We start from the raw sequence: 20284 nt of genomic DNA, 5'->3' as shown, positions 1-20284 counted from the left end.
AAAATACTTGCTTTTCTCATGCATGTGAGTATATTAGGTTCCACAATGCAGAAAGTGCCCCCTGCTTTTATGTTCTGCTCTGTGATGAGTGTCTTCTTATTGAGAAGGACAACTTATATATACTGGCAGGTTTTTTATTGCAAAAGTTGTGGTGCGAAGAGGCTAATATCATTATGAAGCAAGTGATACACAAAATTATGCATTCATATATAAATGAAGGATTTGTGGGTTTATGCAACTGAACAAGTATATGCGTAGTATAATGACATTACTGGTTGTTATTATGATGACAGATAATGGCAGTGAAGCCAGATGGACAAAGGGAAGGGAATGGTTATTCTTGATTTGCCTTGATTAGATGATGGTAAGCTGTAGGGATGTAGTGACATTGATCTCTCTTGATATCTACTTACAAGCCCAAAGTTGATGGAATTGATGCAGGAGGGATGGATGAGGCAGATGATGCTGTCTACTTTGAGGTGGGTGTCTACGTAAGGTTGACACAGGCGTGTAAGATATCATATGATGATGGTTGCCATGTGACGGTTGACACAGGCGTGTAAGATATCATATGATGATGGATGCCATGTGAAGGTTGACACAGGTGGTATAAGATATCATATGATGATGTGTACCACGTGACGGTTGACACAGGTGGTATAAGATATCATATGATGATGGATGCCATGTGAAGGTTGACACAGGCGTGTAAGATATCATATGATGATGGATGCCATGTGAAGGTTGACACAGGTGGTATAAGATATCATATGATGATGGATGCCATGTGAAGGTTGACACAGGTGGTATAAGATATCATATGATGATGTGTACCACGTGACGGTTGACACAGGTGGTATAAGATATCATATGATGATGGATGTCATATGAAGGTTGACACAGGCGTGTAAGATATCATATGATGATGGTTGCCATGTGACGGTTGACACAGGTGGTATAAGATATCATATGATGATGGATGCCATGTGAAGGTTGACACAGGTGGTATAAAATATCATATGATGATGGATGCCATGTGAAGGTTGACACAGGCGTGTAAGATATCATATGATGAAGTGTACCACGTGAAGGTTGATACAGGCGGTGTAAGATATCATATGATGGACATCATCTTTAGGATGAAACAAACGGCGTAAGGGTTCACATGGTGATGGGTAACACATGAATGCTGATACGGATCTTAAAGGTCACATGCAACCAAAAAGTCAAACATAATTAAAACACAATTATCACTTATTCATGACATATAATATACATGGCTGCATGTGAAAAACAATAAATAAACATCATTCATTCATATAGTGATGGGTAACATGTGAAAGCTGTACGTATAATAAAGTGCTGGCACCATGTTGTCGATATACACCTTGTGTGGTTAACGAAGGAGAGTTTCTGCAGAGGACTGCTCAGAATTTTGCCGCCCAAATACTGAAATATACAGACACATATATTATAGAACACCTATGACATCTGGGACATACTACACGTACACCATGCATGCATTGACAATAGACGTTCCTCATCGTGTTAAAGTTCAGATATACTCTAATAGGGTACAAACGCAAAATCATTTGCTGACATCGTTATAAACGAAACCCCGTCATTAAAAATGCTCATTTCGATCTTTAATTACCTTAAATCGACCTTTTTGTCAACAGTGCACAATTCTCAGCCGCAAACGAAATTTCAACCAATCAGAGCGGCTCGTCTCCGTGACTTAATAGTTTGTATAGAGATGAGGATATGTGCAGTATTCATCTACATTTCAGGGTTGAACTATTTCGTTTACAGGTTTTACAAACCTGAAATCGCGAAAGATGTTGAGAAAAATGAAAACTATATGTTCTCACAATCTACTATCATTTAGTTGTGTCTCCTGCTTTGCCTAGTTTTCGAGTTACAACCTTTGTTTTCATAGACGATTCTGTCAAAATCACTTGGTGTCGCTAGGTTGTAATCCGTGTTAGGTGGTATAAACCTACACGTTATTTGTCATCATTCACTTGATGCTCAGTTAATGAATTTATAACAGGTATAATTAGTGGTAACGCCACTTAGATTACCCGACAAAGACACCCATTTGGCATTTCTTTTGTATGGATCGATCAAAGGATTAACCGATAACACGCTGATTGATTAATTAGGTTTATGGGGATTTAAATGGGGGATTTGTCAAAAGGTAGTGTTTATGTATGTACATTTACTAATCTATACTGAATACATTCTGTCGTGTCTGTGTCTACGTAAAACAACGCCCTTCTTTCAAAGGATTAACCGCCAATACATTGATTGATTGCTCATTATTGGCTAACTAAATTACTTTCTTAAAAGAATGACGCACATTATGCAAGTAGTTGCCAGGTGTGCTATCTTGGGTAAACAAAGAAACTATAGAGCAATGTGAAAAACCTGAAACGATACATCACGTTTTCGTATATTAGACTGTTAAAAGACACATCACTTACAAATTCTGCAGATGAATTATATATCACTTGTTTTCGTGGATATTGATGGATACATTCATCGAAGAAGGTAATAGCCTGACATTGCTCCTATAACTTTAATTTTAATATTTGCATTTTTGTTGTTAATAAATTGTCGTAGGTTTCAACAGAACCATTGTTTTCGTCGTTAAGTGTAATGATGCAGACGACATACACTAGGGCGTGGGTGCGAATTATAATTCATATAGGAAAATTATGAAATGTCTACATATTACATTCCTGTTATACATTCGCAGATCGCTTCTTTTTATTAAGTTTCAAAATGCATACAAGTATGACTATAAAGTAATTAGGATTATGAGACCAAGTATAAAGACGTTTATTGACAAGTGTTTACATACTGGTGAGTGAACGTTACAAACCAAGTAAATTTAGCAAGTGAAGAAATTTATCGCTCAGTATTTTCACTTCGACCCCGGCCTCGCTTAGGTTATGTTACAGGCTGTGTCATGCAAACTCCGTTTGGTAATGATTCAAATACATATTTATGTAGTTTTGATTTTCTAACTTGATGAGAACAAACGTATACATAATCTCATTAATACAAATGGATTTGACTTCACGATTTTCAAAAATGGCGGTGCCCGGTCTTGGGATGAATGCTATTTAAGTTTGTTTTCACCGACTTACAAAAGGACAATTACTTTCTACTGGTAGTAAAATATGTTTTTATTGATGGACATTAGGATTTTACATGACATTGCTTATAACCTAACAATTTCACTCTTGGAAGTGAGGTGGAGGTCAATGTAACACTGCTTGCAATATAAATGTCACTTCGACCCCCACCATGCTTACTTGGAAGAAGTCCTTATGTTAAAAGGTGTGTCATGCAAAATCCTTTTGGCCATGATTCAAATGCATATTTAACTACTAGTAAAAAGTAGTTTTGATTTTCTAACATGATGAGAAAAAATCATAATCTCAATAATTCTAACGGACTTTAGCCCGTGACTTCACGATTTTCAAAAATGGCGGCACCCTGTCTGAGGATGAATGCTATTTAAGTTTGTTTTCACCGACTTACAAAATCAAAATTATTTTCTACTGGTAGTAAAATATGTATTTTATTGATGGACATTAGGATTTTACATGACATTGCTCACAACATAACAATTTCACTCTTGGAATCGGTCAATATAATATTACTTACGATAATATTGTCACTTCAACCACAACCTCGTTTCCGAGGAAGAAAGCGTTATATCCATGCAAAATCCTTTTGGTCAGCAATGTATAGTAAGCAGTCTTGATTTTATAAACTCGGTGAAACTCCATTTTCTATCCTGGAAGCGTGGTAGGGGACGAACCGTCCGATTTAGTATATACCACAGGCTTCCACAAAGCTCACTTCGCACACACTATCAACCAATTTAAAGGGGCACTGATGCGGAGCAATTTCCGTGGACTGGTGTAAACCTTTGTTTTTGTTTTTCTCCAGTGAGTACCCGGATGATATCCCAGAATTCGTGACTGGTTCGTGACCTCTGCTGCGCAGTCCGTATGTGCAACTGATAGTTTAATTATAGACAGATCAACTGAGATGAAGTCATTTTTACTTCATTACAAATGTATTATGAAAACAAATGAAACACTTTGAAGATTAATCATCTGCCAGTGGTAGAAATGGTAAAAAACTATCAGGACGGAAAAATACCGAAGCCAATGAACGTCTCTTTTTGTCTCATAACCCTAATTAGTTTATTGTCATATTTGTATGATTTTGAAAATTAATAAAAGAACACACGGTCTGCTTATACTCGTAGTAAATTTCTAACATAACAGCAACATTTATACATTGTATAGATTGCCAATGTAGATCCTATTTCACACACATACGCGATCTAGTGAGTGTTTTTTGTCATATCGATTCTGCTAGCAATCAATCAATCAACGCAAGGGTGGTTAATCAATCAGTGTGTTATCGGTTAATCTTTTGATCGATGTTTGTTTTTGTAACTCAGCTGATAACATAACATACAATAAATTTGCCGTTACAGACCTTAATTTATAATGTTGAGTATTTACTCCAGACAGGAGAAATGCCAAATGGGAACCTTTGTTGAGTAACCTGAGTGGTGGTACTACTAATTATACCTGTTATGAATTCATTAATTGACCATCCAGAGAATGATGGCAAATAACACGTGTAGGTTTACACCATCAAACGCGAGTTACAGCAAGGAACATGTAATCTCTGTGTCGCATGCAGCCTGAAAACACTTATGGGCCGAAACTGTTTTGAGGATACCAACGGAATTTCGTTACATAAGTAATACATACAGGCATTTGCTGTGTACTTGGGTAAATAGGTGAAATAAGGGTTTTTTTATTTACGTAAGAAAATTTTCAGATTTCTCTACCAAAGGCAAAGTCATCGTTTATTGTTTACGAATTCAAATAAATCAACTGTGTGTTTTTATTATCATAAGTAATAAACCATTGTAGCTACCATAGCTACCAAAATTTACGTATGATAGTTGCTATCACAGCTGAACCAACACTCAAAATTACCTAAATATAAAGCTTTGCAATCTTCCGTACTGAAACAAATGGCTTGCTACGTGCCTGTAGACATCATATTTTCATGTAACATGATTGAATATCGAGGTTAAAATCAGAGAAATAGGATAAAATTGACTAACTATACCACCCAAGCATCATATTTTCATGAACATGATTAAATATCGAGGTTAAAACACAGAAATAGGATCAAATCAAACTATACCATCCAAGCATCCGAAAAAAACTACACTGCTGGGATATTTTGTTACGATCAGACAAGGAATACCATGGATATTTTTAAATAATGGCATATGATGGGCATCCGGCCTCCTGACTCTTTTGGGTGAAGAAATTCTGCTAATATGGACAGGAGCCCAGTTCCTTTGTCCGTCACGGTCGAAGGAGCGGGCGCTGACCAATTTGCAGTTTGGTTCCGTAATTAGACGGTTGGCGAGAAACATTATTCGCTCCGCATCAGTGCCCCTTTAAGCACAAACTACGGAGTCTGGTGGAAATCTGTGCATAGTGACATCATCACCCGACCCCAAGGAACAATTGACGGCAACACAACAATTGCGGCATGTCTTTAGAGACGTCGAGAAATCAGCAAATAACGAGCGTCCTACACATTTAATATACATTTAACTGGAAACCGTTCCTTCTATGACGTCACTGTAGGGCTCTGGCGGCAGAGTTACGTAACCTATCTGCGGTTTCATTTGCGGGCGAGATAGAAGTTGACGGCTTTTTAGCAACTTTTAAGCGCTTGGTATTAATTAACCACAAGGTTTTTAAAAAAAGAAAATGGTGTTTTGTTCATGCTCTCTCTCCGGAGAGCTCTAGTAGAGGAATGGAAGCGATTCCGCACGCTTTCTTTATGACTTTGACAAGGAGCATGAGAATGAGGTGCACTTGTGTCTTCGAAGCACGAGGAAGGTGCACAAAATATTAACTGAACGAGTGCTTCATGTTTGGCAATTTCTGGGGTGTTGGGATGTTATTGATGTTTGGTAGCGCTGTCTGAACGTTTTGTCTGTATGTCACAATGCGTCCTGTTTGTAAACACTTCAAGAGTTATGATGACACTCTTAGTTTATTTTTATCTCTGGGAAACTTTTCTTTACATGTGCTATATACCATTTGGCTCTTTAATAATGACGCCTAGTATGTTTGTTCATTTGCATATTTCCCAGATAAAGGTGGAATATTGCCGACAGCAACTGAATAACCCCAATCTTGTACCAGGCATCACAAGTCGTCTGTATCTCACCCTTTTTCTTGAGGCCTTTGCCGTAGTTCATGGAGACAAGGTAGGTGAGGCTAATGATGGTGACCCGAACTGCTACTGCGAGACAGCCCGTCGTGATAGAGCACGGCGCAATGACTGGGTACAGTGCCAGATGTTTAGACGCCTGCAGGCAGAGAGGCAACATCGTCATACACATGTGAAAGAACACTTTAGGTAACGGGAGTGCGAAGTTATTCCAGTTTATTTCGGTGATGGATAATCTTAGGGTAGTACTGAATCCTCCAATACAATGCAATTGCAGGTATTGCTGTAGAGCATTCTGTGTCTATACGGGGTAATTTTATGAAAGTTTGGTTTAACATATTTTAATTCAGTGAATCGGGATTGTTAATTGAACCGACGGTAATCTCTGTTCAACCATCAGTCAATCTGTACACAACTTGTGTTAATTAATCAGGCAATGTGCAGACTGCCTGGAAATTTCAGTCATTGTACACATTGCCTGATTGCAGACATTGACAGTAACATACAGTGTATATACTATATCCCGGACCTTTCCACAGTGAACGTTATGAGATGTAAACACGAGACGGATAGTCCCTTTAAGATTTCGATACCCGAACATCCCACGTGACACGGTGAGTCAACCAGAGCCCTGTTCCTAAACGTTGCTGTCGCGCGACGTCAATTGTAAGTCTACATTAAAGTATGGGAGTTACGACTGTCGTCAGTCTATGTTAAGTATGGGAGTTACGACTGTCGTAAGTCTGTGTTAAAGTATGGGAGTTACGACTGTCGTCAGTCTATGTTAAGTATGGGAGTTACGACTGTCGTAAGTCTATGTTAAGTATGGGAGTTACGACTGTCGTAAGTCTATGTTAAGTATGGGAGTTACGACTGTCGTCAGTCTATGTTAAGTATGGGAGTTACGACTGTCGTAAGTCTACATTAAAGTATGGGAGTTACGACTGTCGTCAGTCTATGTTAAGTATGGGAGTTACGACTGTCGTAAGTCTATGTTAAGTATGGGAGTTACGACTGTCGTAAGTCTGTGTTAAAGTATGGGAGTTACGACTGTCGTCAGTCTATGTTAAGTATGGGAGTTACGACTGTCGTAAGTCTATGTTAAAGTATGGGAGTTACGACTGTTGTAAGTCTGTGTTAAAGTATGGGAGTTACGACTGTCGCAAGTCTATGTTAAAGTATGGGAGTTACGACTGTTGTAAGTCTGTGTTAAGGTATGGGAGTTACGACAGTCGTACCGCTACGATCATTTTGAGGAACGGGGCTCAGGTCTGAGTCTTGCCAGCGGGTCATTCTCGCAACAGGTGGGCATCAGTCTCAACTTATCTCCCGTCCTCAGTGGTCGTCACGGGGTGTATCCAGATTATTCCATGATAAACCTTCTTTATTTTAGGGTAGTTTTTACTGCCGGTTCTTCGTTTCGAGCATAGTTACCACATTCTAGGCAGTAACTACTCTATGTTAGGCTATATTTAGTTTGGGTTTAGTTTACTTTACTTTTTTAGAGATGAGTGTTTGTTACCAGGCTCTGCCAATCCTTCTGATATGTGTAGGAGTACTTACTGGGTATACTGACGCTTTTTGTATCTTACCATGGTAATTTTATAAATGACATAGCACAGCTCCAGAGGACTAAGAACAGTGAATAGGTAGGTCAAAATCTTGCTCTCACGTTGCACCTGCAACAATTCAGTTATAACTGTGAATACAATGCAAACACTTCATGTTATGATGGAACAATGTTTGATGATACATGTTACATGAGAAAAACACTCTTCAGTAGTTCATCATGAAACTCCAAAAGAGGCAAATATTTCAGTATGTATACAACGTTGGCAGTTTGGGTACAAAAATATATATTTTTTAATGTGGGAACTCCCATGACCCATACAGTGTGATTAGATATAGGTCCTGTCCAAATACGGTGTTTCATATACTAGGCGTCATTAATAAAGTCTCATTGTAATGTTTTAAAGTGTTTAGAACGTGACATACCGTGACACCCAGACTTACAATGTTGGCGAAAATATGCTACCTGATTCGATTGATTTTTTTCATTTAAAGAAGCATTTAATTCCTAATATTATTTAACTTTGCTCACACTCGTATATCCCAAGGCGAACCAAACAATGGATATGGCGCCGCCGACACCGAGAACAACGAAGTCAAGAGTGTCGACATCGGGGTCATTTACATGAGTGAACAAAGCCATAGTGATCTGAAACAAATTTAAATACATGAGCCATGCTGTGCAGTTAATCATTTATACCTTCACATGACAAGCACATTATGGGTACAGTAGCTCACCTTGTGTTTTGTATGGGAAACGGTATAGTAGTACCGACTTGAACTATTACATAGTCGTGTTGTGCCAATCACATACGCTGGTCTGAGATGTAGTATAAACATCTCTGAATCATGGAAATGCACAATAAAACAAGATAAAAAGATATACAGATTACTACAGAAATGTCCGTCAGTGTGACCATACACCGTTCCTTAATGCTTTATTTGAAGCAAACACTCAAAGACACTGTAGTAAACACCTGCATACATTAAAAATGCAGGAATGATATTAATCTGTATTGACCATGCTATTTACGGACATTCATATGTCAGAATTCATATGTCAAAACACTGCGTTAAGGACCGGATGCCGAAAGACATAACGTCGATGACCAACGCCGATCAGGAGGACGATGTGCCAACGTGCACAACGTGTTGGGCACCTTGGCTATCCCACAGAATGACATGCCTGCATCAAGCTCAACCGGCCTGTTTACATTTATGAGAAGAGCATCCCAGGCCTATCAAAGTAACTGATGCGCAGGAATTGAAACAACAGTACGGTGATTTATGCAAGCTGCTGTACACGTACACAGATTCCCTGCTGATGGACATTTACACCAATGACGTGGTAGGATTGAAACACCATTCTTACAGCAGCAAGACATGTCACGCCATGTCCAGCACTCCTCCCTAGCTAACAATCTCCAGCTAACAATCTCACTGATGTCAGTGCTGCACCTAGCAGGCACCCTCTTTGAACTTAGTGCTGCCCTCATTGCTAAATGAGCAACAGGATAACAGCAAACATGCCTCGGGGTATTCGTGGTTGCTTTACACAGTACTAGAGACGCTAGCTGCAAAATCCAAATCCAACTTTCTCTCTCTCTCTCTCTCTCTCTCTCTCTCTCACCAGAATATGAGTACTACAGAGTGAGCACAAGTACTAAAAGGAGCCTGCTTCCATTTCGAGAGCAGTCAGGCACGAAGTGTCAGTCTTTTAGGTCAGATGATACCGATGATAAACAGTCGATGATGGGCAGAGACACTCAACTCCAGTATCATCCCCAGTGTATGTCCGTGTGTAATTCCGTGTATGTCCCTCAGCACAACAAACCAGCCTCAATACATATTGACACAGTTTCGGGAACATTTGAGCAAAGCGTGGCTGTATTGCCATTCAGTTAAAACTTTCTTAATAACCAGACGTCAACAAGATTTACAACCAGTCAAGGGAGGCAACTCTGGAGCGCTATCAAAAAGACTTGCTTTTTTCGTTGACGATTTCGTGCATCACGTGGTCTCTTTGGTTTTGGTTGTGCATGTGTTTCGTCATTGGTGTAAATGTCCATCAGCAGGGAATCTGTGTCCGTGTACAGCAGCCTGCATAAATCACCGTACTGTTGTTTCAATTCCTGCGCGTCAGTTACTTTGATAGGCCTGGGATGCTCTTCTCATAAATGTAAACAGGCCGGTTGAGCTTGATGCAGGCATGTCATTCTGTGGGATAGCCAAGGTCCCCTTCGAGGATGTAGTGTTTGTTGGAATGCAGCATCATACTATGGATGTCGATGTCAGGAGAAGACCCATTTGAACCCCTACGTGGGTAGATGCTGACTCATGGTCAAGTCGTTGTTGGCGTCGATTGTTGGCATCGAGGAGGTGACTGGTGGGTTTGCTCGGGTTGTAGCCTTTCACATTCCCATTGCTAGCGTGTTTTCTTGACAAATAGGTGCATGTTGTGGGTGAACGGTTTCAGCTTTTCAACTAAAACACCACGCGGGGTGTAGGTTGTACTGTTTCAAGCACGTTTTTCTGAATATGTCAAATATGTCAGCAAGCAGCTTCACGTAGTGTTTCAAGTACATGTCATGGTAGTCGCCCAAATTCTTGCAGCCCAGTTTGTCCCACATGTTGAGGGTGTGCACTTAATTGTCCTGGGAGATGTCCGACTCGGTCAAGTTGGTGTAAAATCTGTTGATGGGAGGTAATCAGGGCCAGCCATAGGGGTAGACGTCCTTCCTCAGCAGCAGAGGGCGTTGGTGTTTCGCGGGTGACATCGAGGTCGTTCGGATCGTTAGCCTTCACTAGAGGTCTAATGATAACAGCAGGAAGTGAATGCTGTCGATGAATGTCAGACCACCTAACTTGAAGGAGATGTAATTTTCCATGTTTTTGGAGATGCACATTAGGTTGCTGCTGACCTTTGATATGGCCTTCATGATCAGGTGAGAATGGTAACCGTGAAGATTGGGAAACACCACATGGATCTGGATGTTTTTAGGATCGATTCAGGTTGAGCTGCACCTTGGTACTTACAGGCAACGTGGCAACAATCTCTCACAACATCCCTATTCAGCGGTTCATTGCAGGCATGTGATGGTGAGTCAATATTTTGTGATCTCGTCAGTCGTATGGGGTCATGCGTGTCGGGATGACGGTGAGCAGTTTTTCCCTGATGGTTTTCTATTCGTTTTGCTAGTACATGAGAATTGTTTTAGCTGTGTCGGGACCCCTGTACATCACAGGAGAGCCCGCTTGTCTGTTGCATTAAATGACCACATACCTGAACCCGCACCTCTCACATTTTGTACGTGAATTTGTTTTTTGGGGACGGAGCGACGGTGTATGTATCAACGTTTTTTATGAGGGCTTCAAAGTCGGCATAGATGACGTAAGCACAAGCATTTGTTTGTTGTGGATGACAGTTTTCAAGATGTTGTTATTGCGATCGGGCATGTCAATTCGATTCTGCCCCGTACCCAAAAATGCGTTTCACTGTTGCATTTCGACTGGTCGTGCAACTGTCTGTTCAGACGTTTTATCCATGCCGCATAGTCACCTGTCTGGATCATGAATAAATTGATCGACTGGTGTCCATTCATCGAGCTGATCATGCGGATGATTATATTGTTCCCTTCATGTACGAACACCTTGATGGCTATGAGAGCGTTCTGTCCCACCTGAGCCGGTCGTCAGGATAGCACCAAAAGAGCACTGGCTGGATCAAATTGGATCTGATCGATATCCTCATACAATCGACGCCATTTTTTTATGCATTTTTTTTCTTGTAGCAGGGTGGCAAATTAAGATACAGGTACAATGAGCCTTTGAAATTTTTTAGACGAAATCGGGGACATTGTTTGAACAGTGTGATTTTAACACACCAGTTGCTCGTTTTACTCATACTCGGCTTGCGTGGTCTGCTGTTGCTCCAGGGGCAAATTGTGACATTTCCATTTCGCATCAATCTCCTTGCTGGTGTTGCAGGCGTCAAGGATGAACAGCATCGACTCCCCTTTAAGTTTTTGTGAAGAACAATTCAACCAGTCTTTAGACGTGTTCCCAGATCCATTTTGTGCACATACCAGTCCGTCATCAGCAACATGCTCTCTCCATGTAGGTCTTGTTCACGTGCAAAGTCGGACATAATACCCTTTCAGCATATCATGAAAGCCGATTAGCTGCATCCGATCTGACCGCACATGATGATGGATTGCGAATCGCGAGGCAGATGGATAATGAAATATTGAATATATTAGTCAAAATGCGCATCCATAATCACATAAAAATATAAATTTAATTTATCTCTGGTTTGAGCCTTCTTGGTGATTTGGATGGTGATTCCCATGCTGCCGACATGTCTACCACTGCCATGCAACCGATCGTCATCCATGGATCACATGTCCAGCCAGAGCACATATGGTGGTCAGGTACTGTCCTAAGGTCAAGTAGATGAGACCTGGATCCTTGATGATTGTCTTGGTTTCCAGTGGGCGCTTGATATTCTTTTTTATCTCGTCCAACTGCTGGTGAGTTTGGCTTGGCTGAACAGCTGTTTCAAGTGGGCACGCCCTCAGTGGTCACTTACACTTTGATAATCTCGTAGTCCAATATTTTTCGTTGACTCTTTGAAACGTGAAAATTCTTCCACCATAATGATGAAAATGCCCTTCATTGATTTAACGGGCATGCTGACATTGATATCGTGCAACGTGTAGCTTTTATTCGCGATGATCTTCTGATGATGCAGCACGTACAAGATGGTTAATGTTCCCGAATACTGGTTGTGAATTTGACGAGTCAAATCTGGATTTGTGACCTTTTCACGCGCCAATGAAACATTGTCAATGGTATAGTTGCCGGGGTTGCCGCTCTCTGTAAAAATATTGTGGCTATAAACATTAAACATGGGGTTTGTATTCCAGCCTAGCGCAGCTTGTGACTCTATCGGCATGTGACCCTACAGCAGTTCAAAGTTGAGCAGAAAGCAAAATCGGTTCCCGATCGCGTCGGCTATAGACTTATGCCCCTTCACCATAGCTGTGAGATCGTCATCTTCGAAAGCACACCCCGTGCGTGACCAATGTTAAAATGTGCATTCGTCGTCATTGGGGCCGCTCTGGTGTACGTCGCCGCTAAGGAATTTTTAACCAAATGAGGCATGACCTGACCGTGATCCCAACCACCAGAACCGTGTTGCGATCGACGTTTTCCTGAAGGAGGATGAGGCTGCTGTTGTAGGTTTACTACTTCTGGTGTCAGGGGTGGCGCCATGACGCCCATTTCTTGCTGCAGCTCAACTCGACTCGCGTTATTGACGTCTGGGTTCATGCCAGCTTTTGACTGCTGGTGGCTATGGATCCTCCAGGCCTTAACCAACGATGTCAGAAGGTGTCAGCGCCTGCACACCCAGCGGTGCCCACACGTACATTCGAATGGAATTGTTCAGGCGGATGGTGCAGGCACTAGTAAACCCTTTCGACCTGTCCAGCTTAAATATTTTCCAATTGTCTGTGACAACAGCTGCTGCTCCAAGTTCATACGATCATCTCACATTCATTACTCAAGTCTCCATGTAGTAACCCTTCTGTCACAGATCACGTTCCACCATACATAATAAACCATGGTCCGGACCCCGGCAAATGTGTTCGTTAGCATCCACGTCTTGTCCTGCGGAAGTGGTACACTGCTTTCTTTCAGGATGCATCTGATCTGGTAGTGCACGTGACACATTCAGTTCTCAGTTCATCGCGACGAGTGTCACTCAATGTGACACCACACCTGGTGGTCATACACCACACGAAATTGAATTGGTTCGGCTAGAACTTCATCGGGTGGTTAAACCAAGCATATACCGTATTTACATTTATGACCAAAAGCCTATAATGTTCAAACACGTCGATAAAAAAAGCTCGAAAGTGGGAAGCAACTGCATCACGTGATCAATAACATGTCGGGGGAACTCGATGTTGCTCGGTAAAGCGGCCTCCCGAGAACTCTTGAATGACACACCGTCAAAAGAAAAACGACCTCGAAACAAAGTAACGGATTCGAGATTACCAAGCCGGATCGTCTACCACGAGCTGTGCATTCATCTCGATCAGCTGAGCACAATGGACAACGTTCAAGGCACATGATCTTACAAGTTCCTGATAGCTGTGCCATTGTAAATGTAAAAGTACAACGAAGGTAGAACCGAATTGTTTTCGGCTTCATGGTTCAAGAAATTATCACGAGGCAAAAGAATTTAACATTCTTCATCATTAGGCTGCACATAAAACAATGACGTACGTTATACCTCAGTACTCCATAGGTCCACGGAATTAATATCAAACTTCACCTTTCAGGTAAGTCCTGTTTAATATTTAAATTCGTCAGCATCAGGCTGCACATTAAACAATGACTCAAGTTTCTGGTCCAGGAACGACCATGTGACTGAGAAAATGCGCCAACATAGCTATCTCTGACCTCGGAGACATACACGTATTTGATGAACCCAAAATTGTTGGCAAAGTGTACGCCGTGCAACTAAAAAGCAACATTTACAAACGCGTCAAAGTGCCCTCCTCCAGCGGCAGATCCGACAATAGCAGTGCCTTAGGTGATTTCATCGATACTGGAAAAATGGTACTTTAATTTTTTAAAGTTTACATACAGTTGATGGGAACATGTGCGATGCACGCATGTGCAATGATAAATTCACGACATCGGTGGCACGTGAAAATATGAATTGTTATCGTAGACAGTTTCCTGGAATCATGTTATTAATTTGCATATACGATCCCAAGAAACGACTCACCACATCAGACTGAAGTCAGTAAGTCAAGCCAAACATCGTGCACCCCACAATAATGCTAAAATGTATTTTTCATTTAAAAACATAAATTGTGACGCTTTTATTTTGACTCTGTATACTCTAGATACATCATGGCTACCTGTAGACCGTCGAGTCTGGACAAAAAAATTAAAAAACATGCTCGGTATGAGCAGAATGATTATACAACCTAAAGCGGGTATGTTGACACAGTAAACACTAGAATGCTTACCCCGAGTTGTAAGTCAAACGACAGAAGGTCAAGGAAGAGGAAGAGTTTGTTGCACATGTCCTGCAGCTCGGGCATGCCACCGACTGTTCTGCAGATGAGATACCCTGATGGGCGATACTTGCATCCCAAAATCAATCCCACAATCACCACCACGGGCGCCATGCAGCACGAAAAGATCATTCGGGCCTGATACGAAGGAAACAAGCTGAAGTGAGATGAATAAGATTAAACCGATCTGGACTGAACTGAGATCAGATGAGCTGAACAAAACTGAACAGAACTGAATAAAAGTGAACTGCGCTGAACTGAACTGAACTGGAATAAAAGTGAAATGAACTGGCCCACTTTCTCCCGACCCGAACTGAATACGCCTGAGCTGGGCTGAGCTGTACTAAACTGGAATAAAAGTGAAATGAACTGGCCCACTTTCTCCCGACCCGAACTGAATACACCTGAGCTGGGCTGAGCTGTACTAAACTGGAATAAAAGTGAAATGAACTGGCCCACTTTCTCCCGACCCGAACTGAATACGCCTGAGCTGGGCTGAGCTGTACTAAACTGGAATAAAAGTGAAATGAACTGGCCCACTTTCTCCCGACCCGAACTGAATACACCTGAGCTGGGCTGAGCTGTACTAAACTGGAATAAAAGTGAAATGAACTGGCCCACTTTCTCCCGACCCGAACTGAATACGCCTGTGCTGGACTGAGCTGTACTAAACTGGAATAAAAGTGAAATGAACTGGCCCACTTTCTCCCGACCCGAACTGAATACACCTGAGCTGGGCTGAGCTGTACTAAACTGGAATAAAAGTGAAATGAACTGGCCCACTTTCTCCCGACCCGAACTGAATACGCCTGAGCTGGGCTGAGCTGTACTAAACTGGAATAAAAGTGAAATGAACTGGCCCACTTTCTCCCGACCCGAACTGAATACACCTGAGCTGGGCTGAGCTGTACTAAACTGGAATAAAAGTGAAATGAACTGGCCCACTTTCTCCCGACCCGAACTGAATACACCTGAGCTGGGCTGAACTGAACTGAACTGGAATAAAAGTGAAATGAACTGGCCCACTTTCTCCCGACCCGAACTGAATACACCTGAGCTGGGCTGAACTGAACTGAACTGGAATAAAAGTGAAATGAACTGGCCCACTTTCTCCCGACCCGAACTGAATACACCTGAGCTGGGCTGAACTGAACTGAACTGGAATAAAAGTGAAATGAACTGACCCACTTTCTCCCGACCCGAACTGAATACGCCTGAGCTGGGCTGAGCTGTACTAAACTGGAATAAAAGTGAAATGAACTGGCCCACTTTCTCCCGACCCGAACTGAATACACCTGAGCTGGGCTGAACTGAACTGAACTGGAATAAAAGTGAAATGAACCGATCCTCTTTACCCTACCTGTACTGATTTGAACTGAACAGAATATACATAAGCAAACTGGGCTGAAAGGATAATCTGTTACTAATTGTCGTCACCTAAGTTTGGTTTTGACAGTATGCTCTAATTAACAACTTGTACATATTTAGATCACATATAGATCTTCTATTTTAGAATCATATTGTTTGGTGACTGAAAAATATGTCATAATGATGATATTATATCATTCATATTAATGATTATGTATTTGTTAACCAACCAGTTTGATAGTGTCCCGCAATCCTCGGGAATAGTTGACGATGATGTAGCTGACCATGATGGCGGTGATTGTGGCGAGTATAAACATTTCATAGCGACGTTCCTTCAGTACCCCATGCACGAGATAATAACAGCAGAAGACTACGGATGAAGAATATCTTGAGTGAGTGAGCAAGATGATGTTAATGGTGCTTTGAATGACATTTCAGTCTTTGAACAGCGTACCCGCCTGGTTTGTAAAGAAATAAGCAAATGTGTTAGTCAGCTTCATTGGCATCCGCGATATCTCCAGGGTATACGTTCCGATAAATCTCCACTATACCACAGACCATATAATAACCTATTATATGGTCTCTGACTATAGCTTGGACGCATCTACGGCTCGGCCCGATTATTTTATTGCCTCCCTTTGCTGGCTCCGCATTCTCACAGTAGCAAATCAGCTAAGCCGCCGTTACAACCGAGTTTGTCAGTATCAGGGAGTCTTTATAGAGATTGTAGATTATCCCAGTCGGCATCAACAAAGATAGCGATCGCAGCTATGAAGGTTTTTTCGCATATTTCGAGTAAACCACACAGACCATTTGTCAGGTTCGAAACTTTAAAAAGAATATCTGCAATCAGCAAATCGTGATAAGACTAAGGCATACAATTTCACGAAATTGAAACGAAATATGACTATTAATACCAGTGTATCAATCACAGGTACCTGTAGAGATTTAACTTTCACTTACTTGTAGTAATCCGACCAGCCTTTAAAGTGTAATCGCAATATATTTTTATTGACTTAATAAGCCTTTTTACCATTTACAGATTTTCAAATACCAAAAATTTGTTAATTAGGAGAGGCGCACATGTACTGACGAAGACGAAGAGTTCGAACAGGAAATCTGTATCGTATTTGTCCACAGTGTGTAGCCTGTAGGAGGTTAAGCCAAGGGATATCATCATGGCGAGTGTAGACACAATGAGGTACACCTTTTCGTACCATTCAGCATCCTGGAACCTCCGAATCTGAAATACGACTTTATTTTAGTCAGTTATTCATACGGTTACTGTAATGTTAAGTGCATCAGTGCATCAGTGCATCAGTGCATCAGGACCACTCCACCCCAATCCAACAATAACTACATTGGCTACCTGCTTAGCGCCCAATGGTTGAATCGTTGGCTCGTGACACCTTCTCTCTTTATTTCAAGGTCGGGGACCGTGAGGCACATGGATTTGTATTGGTCATGACGTACGTTATCATTTTTTCACAGATACCAATTCATGGGGTTGGCACAAGGGAGATGGGTGGTTGAAAATACGAACATCATTCCAAATCCGGACTAAGATCGTTTTAACAGTGCTAGACTACACAGACACTTTTTTGAAATTTTAACATGGATCCCTCTGCCAGGCACAGTGTCATAGTTTTAGCAGGAACATCCCAATTTGACACTGTATACTAAGAACGCAGGTAAGATAACATGGGCATCACACTTTGTAAAACTTTAAATCCTGAAATGATTATGACAAGTTTTGTTGTCCCTGACAGTTGGTAATGTTGCGTGTTTTTAACAAGAATTCCGGGAATGTTCCATATATATTTGCGGAAACTGGCGTGCGGCCAACGACAAAGGGTCTCCCTCTTTCACTCACTCACCATCCCATCAATACAGCGCAGCAACCGACGTCTTGGTATCCCCATTTCCTCGAACGACGTGCCCTGGCCATCGTTACCGTCGCCCGTCACCGCGTCCCGATCGTCGTTGGTGCTGCCGTATGCTCCGCAGGTCGGCGGCACAAGGTTCGTGGCCTGGTGCGGGAGTGGAGAACCGTAGTCGTGGGACGACATGGACATCTTCAGTTTCTACCTAGATATGTCGTCGACTGAACGACGTCGTCTTCGTCGGTGTTAGTTAACTGCTCTGCTTGCCGAGTATTTGTTAACCATACGACCTTCCGCTCTGGCACGATCTGGCGACTGTCGGAGTAATCAGATCGGGCACACAGCATCTATACAGCTTGCTCAGTTTGACCCCAGAGGTCAAATGGCATAAACGACAGGTCGAAATAAGTAAATGGGGGAGCAGAGAATGTTATTATTATTACGTTCGTACGAAACATGCGTACATGGATTCTTTGCACCCAAAATCAGAAACATTAAACCACCTATAGCTTCCTTTTTAAAAGAAAGGCCATTGCTGACGATTTCCCGACACTGAGATGTCTCGGCTCTTCGGACTTGTTGGTGCACCCCTTCATAATAATAGTCTCATCCAGTTGTAACATGGTCCCTACCAATGTATTCGTACTCACTTGATCAGGTCAAGGTGAAAAAGCTGTAGCGATATGTGCTTTGTTCTATAGTTAAAAACAACAAAAACTGTTTATGATCGTCATGGTTACGGTCTAGGACAAGAACAAAGAGTGTGTGTGCGAGTCTAGTATTACGCCGCTTCTTGAAATATTCGGGTTAGAATTTATATTAGGTGGCCCATGGTTCTCGTAAGAGGCGACAAACCGAACCGGGTGTCACTTGCTGACTTCGTTGACACATGTCATCGTATCCCTTGTGGAAGTAGCTGGAATATTATTAAACTAAGCTCAGTCACTATATTATTTGCCACTTCAACAGGTACCTAACCCTTGAACACGATTGTTGTAATCTTATTATTGCTGACAACTCGACCCGGCCTTTGTCGCGATGTCAACTTTACTTGCATCAGATATTCAAACGCCGCAAACAAAAACCTTTGTAGATTGGGTTATAAAAGGTGTGGAGCCATATGTTGATGATATTTCCTTGACATGAATGTATCAGAGGCAGCGGGGGGTGGGTGGGTGGGGTGGGGTGGGGTTTGTGTGATCATGGAAAATCATGCTTTTAAAGTTCTTTTGATTAGGCCCATACACAGTCCCTTTCCATAAAGCTTCAAACTTATTTATGTAATTGAATTGTCGGTCCCTTTTGACAGCTATGTGTTGGACAAGATTCGTGAAAGGCACGTCAAATATGCGGATCTCGCCTTTACAAAAATACCTCCCAAGTGCACTTCTTTCAGGCTGTCCTCAGTGCCCTTGGTTTGGTACTTCCTGATCTCTTGGTGCTGACCAGCATAGTACCCAGGTTCTCCACCGGGAGCACAGCCCTTGCCACACTCTGGGTAATGCAAAAGGCTGTAGTCTTGGGAAGTCGACATATTCTGCGGAAGGTTCTTGGTGGGTTCGACTAGGCAGAGTTTCACGAGAGAACTCCCATTCGCTGTCTGGGCTGATTGTAGCGGGGCAAGGCCCTGTGTTGATGATGTATGATTGTGTAATCATAGCTTTCGGCCGTGGGAGGCGTGCCAATTAACATGTATCAGAGAGGTACACAAAACCCGCAGTCTAGACTACCTGTTGTCCGACTTTCATTTTTGTGGAAGTCGCGGTGGCTGAGCAGGTTAACGCAACCAAAAAAGGTACCAGAATTTGTACTTTACTAAGAAAGTGTAATCCCAAATATAACCTATGTTATATAATAATAATGAGTTAATAATCACATTCTGTCCTTTAGGATTTTTCTAGAGTTTCAGCCATTCGAGTCGAGAAAAGTCTCTAGTTTTGTCAGCATCAATACAGAGGGTAGACAATTATATCAGGGCGTGTTACGAAATAGCGATGGTATTGGAGGTGTTGAACATTGTTTGTTTGTTTGTTTGTTGTTTAACTCATAGATATTCTTGTAAAATCG

General features: G+C 41.8%; 1 protein-coding gene across 2 annotated transcripts; it reads right to left on the bottom strand.

Annotated features, from left to right (window-relative positions):
* Positions 1-118: 118 nt before the first annotated feature.
* On the bottom strand, positions 119-18568 carry LOC137272307 (uncharacterized). 2 transcript variants are annotated; one of them, XM_067804670.1, is made up of 8 exons: positions 18212-18568; positions 17418-17577; positions 16565-16704; positions 14919-15104; positions 8405-8521; positions 7896-7982; positions 6301-6442; positions 119-1449 (listed from the first exon to the last, which is right to left on the bottom strand). In XM_067804670.1, exons 1-8 carry the CDS (start codon positions 18407-18409, stop codon positions 1397-1399), a joined length of 1083 nt encoding a protein of 360 aa, XP_067660771.1. In that variant the 5' UTR covers positions 18410-18568; the 3' UTR covers positions 119-1396. The 2 variants fall into 2 exon arrangements, with proteins under 2 accessions (XP_067660771.1, XP_067660772.1); XM_067804671.1 differs by lacking the exons at positions 16565-16704; positions 17418-17577 and having other exon boundaries at positions 18212-18535.
* Positions 18569-20284: the final 1716 nt, after the last annotated feature.

This window comes from Haliotis asinina, chromosome 2 (assembly GCF_037392515.1).
Source record: "Haliotis asinina isolate JCU_RB_2024 chromosome 2, JCU_Hal_asi_v2, whole genome shotgun sequence".
In the NCBI taxonomy this organism is placed as follows: Eukaryota; Metazoa; Mollusca; class Gastropoda; order Lepetellida; family Haliotidae; genus Haliotis; species Haliotis asinina.
This window is presented reverse-complemented; position numbering and strand designations above follow the sequence as displayed.

Bases quoted from the DNA above. Each gene is read 5' to 3' on its own strand.
- LOC137272307 (XM_067804670.1), bottom strand. From the start codon at position 18,409: ATGTCCATGTCGTCCCACGACTACGGTTCTCCACTCCCGCACCAGGCC. The intron at 17,578-18,211 runs GTGAGTGAGTGA...GTCGTATTTCAG, and splicing joins TGCGCTGTATTGATGGGATG to ATTCGGAGGTTCCAGGATGC. The intron at 16,705-17,417 runs GTGCGCCTCTCC...CTTCATCCGTAG, and splicing joins CTTCGTCTTCGTCAGTACAT to TCTTCTGCTGTTATTATCTC.